Here is an 8,011-nt window from a genome sequence, read left to right on the forward strand (position 1 = left end):
ACAAAATAAAATAAATAGAATAGATATGCACAAATAAAATATAGTAATAAATATGTACGAACATATATACATATATACAGGTGCTGTGGGGAAGGGAAGGAGGTAAGATGGGGAGGATGGAGAGGGAGCGGAGGGGGGAAATACCACAGTTATTCAATCAATCAATCAATGGGCTCAAACAGTGGGCTCACAGTCTTATTATTGCTTTGAGAAAGACATTTTATAATTCGATCCTCAGAAAGCTTCAAGGATAAAAAATAAAGGCCAGCAGGCCTGCCCACCAAATCGTGCCGGGGGAGGGGAAATTCTGTCCCCGTGGGCCCCCCCCCCCCCCGTCCCCCTCTTTTTCTCTCGGTCTTTCTCGCATCTTTCCCGGGATCAGGCTCAATCTGGAAGAAATTACTATTCCAGAAAAAAAAAAAAAAAAAAAGCCAAACTTCCCCAGTTTCAGGAAATTCCAGGCCGGGGACGGGGGAGGGGAGGGAAGCAGAGGGGGGAGGGGTGGGAGGTGACATTTCCCTTTCTTTGATCCCCCCACCCCCAGCTTTCCCGGAGCCCCTGTCCCCTTTTCTTGGCCCAGTGGTCCAGTGCCCCTTCCCCTCTTTGTGGGGACTCTTTGGGGGTCCCCGCCCCCCCAGTCCTGGCCCGCCTGGCCCTTTAAATCCCAGAGCCAAAGTTTTTGGGGCTAAGGGAGGGGCCGGCTTCTTAACCCTCCCAGTCCCACACTGGTCCAGACTGGGCGGCGGCTCTGAGTGCGGATCTCTCCCCCCTCCCACCATGCGCCCCTAAGAAGGGGTGCCCCCTCCCCTGCTTCTTCTACCAGGTAAAGTGGGGCCGGCCTTGGGAGGGGGGGGGGAAGAGGCCTGAATCCCAAGGGGGAGCGAAGGCGGGGAAGGAGGGCTGGGAAAGAGGAAGCCTGGGATCTGGGAAGGGAACTGGGGTTGGGAGACAGGACGCCTGGGTCCCTGGGGCAGAACGCTATGGGGCGGGGGGGAGCTGGTTTGGAGGGAAGCGGGGAAGTAGGGAAGGGGAAACCAAGTCCTGAAGGAGTAGAAGGTTCCCGGTGGGAAAAGGGTTGGAAGTTGGGAAGAAGTGGGAGGCGGTGGGTCCTGGACTTCCTTCTAGACTGTGAGCCCGTTGTTGGGTAGGGGCCGTCTCTATCTGTTGCCGACTTGGACTTCCCAAGCGCTTAGTACAGTGCTCTTCTAGACTGTGAGTCCACTGTTGGTTACGGACCATCTCTATATGTTGCCGACTTGGACTTCCCAAGCGCCTAGTACAGTGCTCTTCTAGACTGTGAGCCCACTGTTGGGTAGGGACCGTCTCTATCTGTTGCCGACTTGGACTTCCCCAGCGCCTAGTACAGTGCCCCGCACACGGTAAGCGCTCAATAAATACGATTGAATGAATGAATTCTCTGCACACAGTAAGCGCTCAATAAATACGATTGAATGAGTGAATGAACGAAAGGGAGCTGTGGGGCGAGGGAGCCTGGGTCCCGGGCCCGCAGACCCCCGAGGAGAAGCAGCGTGGCTCAGTGGAAAGAGCCCGGGCTTGGGAGTCAGAGGTCGTGGGTTCTAATTCCGCCTCTGCCACTTAGCTGTTTGACCTTGGGCAAGTCAATCAATCAATCAATCGTATTTATTGAGCGCTTACTGTATGCAGAGCACTGTACTAAGCGCTTGGGAAGTACAAGTTGGCAACATATAGAGACAGTCACTTCACTGGGCCTCAGTTCCCTCATCTGTAAAATGGGGGTGAAGACTGTGAGCCCCACGTGGGGCCACCCGATCCCCTTCTACCCTCCCCAGCGCTTAGAACAGGGCTTGGCACATAGTGAGCGCTTAACAAATGCCATCGTTAGTATTATTATTTTCTGGGGGGGGGGGGGCGGGAGAGAAACGTCCGGAGAGAGCAGGAGGAGGAAACGGATCCAGGGGGAGGAGGGAGGCAGGGAAGGAAGGAAGGAAGGATCCAGGGGGAGGGAGGAGGAGGAGGAAGAAGAGGAGGGGAGGAGGAGGAGGAGGAGGAGAAGGAGGAACACCGCCTCTTCCCCCCTCCTAGCCCCCCGACCCTTTTCCCCCGGACCCGGAGCCCCGCAGAAGGCCGCAGAGTAAGTGGGGGCGTCGGGGAAGGTGGGGGGCATCCAGGGGTGGGGAGGGGGCTCCTCCCAGGGACTGACGGCCCACGGACCCTCCTCCCCCTCCCCATCCCCCCCGCCTTACCTCCTTCCCCTCCCCACAGCACCTGTATAGATGTATAGATGGTTGTACAGATTTATTCCATTTATTTTATTTTGTTAATATGTTCGGTTCCGTTGTCTGTCTCCCCCTTCTAGACTGTGAGCCCGCTGTTGGGTAGGGACCGGCTCTAGATGTTGCCGACTTGGACTTCCCAAGCGCTTAGTCCAGAGCTCTGCACATAGTAAGCGCTCAATAAATACGATTGAATGAATGAATGAATTTACTTGTACATATTTACTATTCTATTTATTTTATTTTGTTAATATATTTTGTGCTGTTGTCTGTCTCCCCCTTCTAGGCTGTGAGCCCACTGTTGGGTAGGGACCGTCTCTATATGTTGCCAACTTGTACTTCCCAAGCACTTAGTACAGTGCTCTGCACATAGTAAGCGCTCAATAAATACGATTGAATGAATGGATGAATGAGTAAATACGATTGAATGAATGAATGAATAAATATGATTGAATGAATGAATGAGGCCTTCCCAGACTGAGCCCCCCTCCTTCCTCTCCCCCTCTCCCCGCCTTACCTCCTTCCCCTCCCCACAGTACCTGTATATATGTATATATGTTTGTACGTATTTATTACTCTACTTATTTATTTTACTTGTACATATTTATTCTGTTCATTTTGTTCATATGTTTTGTTTTGTTGTCTGTCTCCCCCTTCTAGACTGTGAGCCCGCTGTTGGGTAGGGACCGTCTCTCTATGTTGCCGACTTGTACTTCCCAAGCGCTTAGTACGGTGCTCCGCACACAGTAAGCGCTCAATAAATACGATTGAATGAATGAATGAATGTTGCCAACTTGTACTTCCCAAGCGCTTAGTCCGGTGCTCTGCACACAGTAAGCGCTCAATAAATACGATGGAATGGATGGATTTATTTTACTTGTACATATTTACTATTTATGTTATACCTCATCTGTAAAGTGGGGATGACGACTGTAAGCCCCACGCGGGACAACCTGATCACCTTGTATCCCCCCAGCGCTTAGAACAGTGCTTTGCACATAGTAAGCGCTTAACAAATGCCATCATTATTATTATTATTTGGTTAATATGTTTGGTTTTGCTGTCTGTCTCCCCCTTCTAGACTGTGAGCCCGCTGTTGGGTCGGGACCGTCTCTAGATGTTGCCGACTTGGACTTCCCAAGCGCTTAGTACGGTGCTCTGCACACAGTAAGCGCTCAATAAATACGATTGAATGAATGCCAACTTGTACTTCCCAAGCGCTTAGTACAGTGCTCTGCACACAGTAAGCGCTCAATAAATGCGATTGATTGATTGATTGATTGATTGATTGAATGACCCAGGCGTCCCCAGGCCCTGCCATGGGGGGCTGCTGGAGGAGGAGGAGGAAGAGGAAGAGGAGAAGGGGGGATCTGGGACCCCCGAGGTCCCCAAGCTATTTGAACCCCGCCCCCGGACCCAGAGAACCGGTCCGACCTGATCCAGACCCGCGGGGCGGAGGGGCGAGGCTGGATTGGGGAGGGGACGGGGGCAGGAAGGGGGCCCAGAAATTTGGCAATCCCCTTCCCCGTCCATCCATCATTTAATAATAATGGCATTTGTTAAGCGCTTACTATGTGCCAAGCACTGTTCTAAGCGCTAGGGGGGATACCAGGTGATCAGGTTGTCCCACGTGCGGCTCACAGTCTTCACCCCCAGTTTACAGATGAGGTCCGTATGAAGCAGCGTGGCTCAGTGGAAAGAGCCCGGGCTTTGGAGTCAGAGGTCGTGGGTTCGAATCCCGACTCCGCCAATTGTCAGCTGGGTGACTTTGGGCAAGTCACTTCACTTCTCTGGGCCTCAGTTCCCTCATCTGGAAAATGGGGATTAAGACTGTGAGCCAGCCCCTGTGGGACAACTTTATCACCTTGTAACCTCCCCAGCGCTTAGAACAGTGCTTTGCGCATAGTAAGCGCTTAATAAACGCCATTATTATTATTATGTCACTGAGGCCCAGAGAAGGGCTCAGTGGAAAGAGCCCGGGCTTTGGAGTCAGAGGTCATGGGTTCAAATCCCGGCTCCACCGGGAGAGCGAGGGATGGGATGGGATGGGAAACAGCGGGCTCAGTGGAAAGAGCCCGGGTTTAGGAGTGAGAGGTCGTGGGTTTTAATCCCGGCACTATCGCTTGTCTGCTGTGTGACTTTGGGCAAGTCACTTCACTTCTCTGGGCCTCAGTTACCTCATCTGTAAAATGGGGATGAAGACTGGGAGCCCCCCGTGGGACAACCTGATCACCTTGGAACCTCCCTAGCGCTTAGAACAGTGCTTTGCACATAGTAAGCGCTGAATCAATGCTATCATTATCATTAAGTGACTCGCCCAACGTCACAGCTGATAAATGGCAGAGCCGGGATTCGAACTCACGACTTCTGAGTCCCAGGCCCGGGCTCTTTCCACTGAGCCACGCTGCTCCTCTGCTCCCGGCGGCCCCGTTCTCCCGCGGGACCCCCGACCCAGGCCTCCCCCCACCCCTCCGCCCTGAGCAGGAAACCAGCTTCCTGCCCTCGGGAGCGGGAAGCGGGAGGGCGAGGGATGGGATGGGATGGGATGGGAAACAGCGAGCTCAGTGGAAAGAACCCGGGTTTAGGAGTGAGAGGTCGTGGGCTTTAAGCCCGGCACTAGCGCTTGTCTGCTGTGTGATTTTGGGCGAGTCACTTCACTTCTCTGGGCCTCATCTGTCAAATGGGGATGAAGACCGGGAGCCCCCCGTGGGACAACCTGATCACCTTGTATCCCCCCCCCCCCCACCCTCCAGCGCTTAGAACAGTACTTGGCACATAGTAAGCGCTTAACAAATGCCATCATCATTATTATTATTATTCAAATGGGGATTAAGACTGTTAGCCCCATGTGGGACAACCTGATGACCTTGTACCCCCCCCAGCGCTTAGAACAGTGCTTGGCACGTAGTAAGCGCCTAACAAATGCCGTCATCATTATTATTACTAAAATGGAGATTAAGACTGTTAGCCCCATGTGGGACAACCTGATGACCTTGTATCCCCCCCTCCAGCGCTTAGAACAGTGCTTGGCACCTAGTAAGCGCCTAACAAATGCCGTCATCATTATTATTACTAAAATGGAGATTAAGACTGTTAGCCCCATGTGGGACAACCTGATGACCTTGTATCCCCCCCTCCAGCGCTTAGAACAGCGCTTGGCACCTAGTAAGCGCTTAACAAATGCCGTCATCATCATCATTATTATTATCAAAATGGGGATTAAGACTGTTAGCCCCATGTGGGACAACCTGATGACCTTGTATCCCCCCTCCAGCGGTTAGAACAGTGCTTGGCACCTAGTAAGCGCTTAACAAATGCCGTCATTATTATTATTAAAATGGGGATTAAGACTGTTGACCCCATGTGGGACAACCTGATTACCTGTATCCCCCCAGCGCTTAGAACAGTGTTTGGCGCATAGCAAGCGCTTAACAAATGCCATCATCATTATTATTATTAAAATGGGGATTAAGACTGTTAGCCCCATGTGGGACAACCTGATTACCTGTATTCCCCCCCAGCGCTTAGAACAGTGCTTGGCACATTGTAAGCGCTTAACAAATGCAATCATTATTATGGGACGGGAATGGAAAGGGAAGGGGAATTGGAAGGGAATGGAAAGGGAAATGGGAATGGGAAGGGAATGGAAAGGGAAATGGGAATGGAAAGGGGAATGGGAAGGGAATTCATTCATTCATTCAATCGTATTTATTGAGCGCTTACTGTGTGCAGAGCACTGTACTAAGCGCTTCCCCCTCTCCATCCCCCCGTCTTACCTCCTTCCCTTCCCCACAGCACCTGTATATATGTATATATGGTTGTACATATTTATTACTCTATTTATTTATTTATTTTACTTGTACATTTCTATCCTACTTATTTTATTTTGTTGGTATGTTTGGTTCTGTTCTCTGTCTCCCCCTTTTAGACTGTGAGCCCACTGTTGGGTAGGGACTGTCTCTATGTGATGCCAATTTGTACTTCCCAAGCGCTTAGTACAGTGCTCTGCACATAGTAAGCGCTCAATAAATACGATTGATTGATTGATTGATTGATTGGGAAATACAAGTTGGCAACCTAGAGAGACGGTCCCTACCCAACAACGGGCTCACAGTCCAGAAGGGGGAGACAGACAACAAAACAAAACATATTAACAAAATAAAATAAATAGAATAGTAAATATGTACAAGTAAAATAGACTAATAAATCCGTACAAACATATATACAGGTGCTGTAGGGAGGGGAAGGAGGTAGGGCGGGGGGGTGGGGAGGGGGAGGAGGGGAATGGAAAGGGAAGGGATGGGGAGGGAAGAGTAGGGAATGAGAAGGGAAGGGGAATTCATTCATTCATTCATTCCATCGTATTTATTTATTCATTCATTCCATCGTATTTATTCATTCATTCGTTCCATCGTATTTATCGAGAGCTTCCTGTGTGCAGAGCACTGTACTAAGCGCTTGGGAAGTACAAGTCGGCAACATCTAGAGACGGTCCCTACCCAACAGCGGGCTCACAGTCTAGAAGGGGGAGACGGACAACAAAACAAAAGATATTAACAAAATAAAATGCATAGAATAGTAAATATGTACAAGTTAAAATAAATGAATTCATTCATTCATTCCATCGTATTTATTGAGCGCTTACTGCGTGCAGAGCACTGTACTAAGCTCTTGGAAAGTACAAGTCAGCAACATCTAGAGACGGTCCCTACCTTACAGTGGGCTCACAGTCTAGAAGGGGGAGACGGACAACAAAACAAAACATATCAACAAAATAAAATAAATAGAATAGTAAATATGTACAAGTAAAATAAATTCATTCATTCATTCATTCCATCGTATTTATTGAGTACTTACTGTGTGCAGAGCGCTGTACTATGTGATTGGAAAGTACAAGTTGGCAACATCTAGAGACAGTCCCTACCCAACAGCGGGCTCACAGTCTAGAAGGGGGAGACGGACAACAAAACAAAACATATTCACAAAATAAAATAAATGAGCGCTTCCTGGGTGCAGACCACTGGACTAAGCGCTTGGGAAGTCCAATTCGGCCACAGAGAGAGAGAGAGATGGTCCCTCCCCACCAACAGGCCCGCGGCCTGTGGGAAGGGAAGGGGGCTGGTTTCTTGGGGCGACAGGGGGCCTGGGGGTGGGTGCCCCCTGAGTGACCCCGGTGCCCATCCCGGTGCTGTTGGGCCTACCTTCCTTCCTTCCTTCCTTCTTTCCTTCCGTCCTTAGACCATGCCAGTCCTGAAGCAGCTGGGCCCGTCCTTGCCCAAGAAGCGAATCGAGCGGGCCGCCATCTCAGCCCCACTGGGCGACTTTCGACACACGATGCACGTGGGGCGCGGAGGCGACGCCTTCGGGGACACCTCCTTCCTCAGCCGACACGGGGGCCCCCCGAAGCCCGCCCCGGGCCCTGGCCCCCCCGCCACCCCCGGCCCGCCCGGGGGGACCCCCGCCGCCCCCGGGGGGACCCCCAACAGGGCCCCCCCCTGCCGACCCCTTCCTGTCCTTCCAGCTGGACTTGGGGCCCTCCATCCTGGACGAGGTGCTGGGGGTCATGGAGAGGGGGCACCAAGGTGGGCACCAAGCCGGGCCAAGCGCCCTCGACGGGGGCAGGGGGCAGGGGGCCCGCCTGCCCTTCGGCTCCGAGGAGGACCTGGAGGACGTCATCGGCCTGTAGCCCCCTCCCCACCTCCTGCTGCTGCTGCTCCCCTCCAGACTCTCTTTTCTCCCCCCTCTATCCAGCCCAG

The 8,011-nt window shown here is 51.9% G+C and overlaps 1 protein-coding gene across 1 annotated transcript; it reads left to right on the plus strand.

Annotated features, from left to right (window-relative positions):
* Positions 1-2,071: 2,071 nt before the first annotated feature.
* CDC42EP5 (CDC42 effector protein 5) lies at positions 2,072-8,011 on the plus strand. Its single transcript, XM_038753116.1, is given in 3 exon segments — positions 2,072-2,113; positions 7,494-7,678; positions 7,680-8,011. Coding segments are annotated over 2 exon segments (444 nt in total). The 5' UTR covers positions 2,072-2,113; positions 7,494-7,496; the 3' UTR covers positions 7,942-8,011.

The sequence above is a fragment of the Tachyglossus aculeatus genome, chromosome 10, assembly GCF_015852505.1.
Source record: "Tachyglossus aculeatus isolate mTacAcu1 chromosome 10, mTacAcu1.pri, whole genome shotgun sequence".
Lineage (NCBI taxonomy): Eukaryota > Metazoa > Chordata > Mammalia > Monotremata > Tachyglossidae > Tachyglossus > Tachyglossus aculeatus.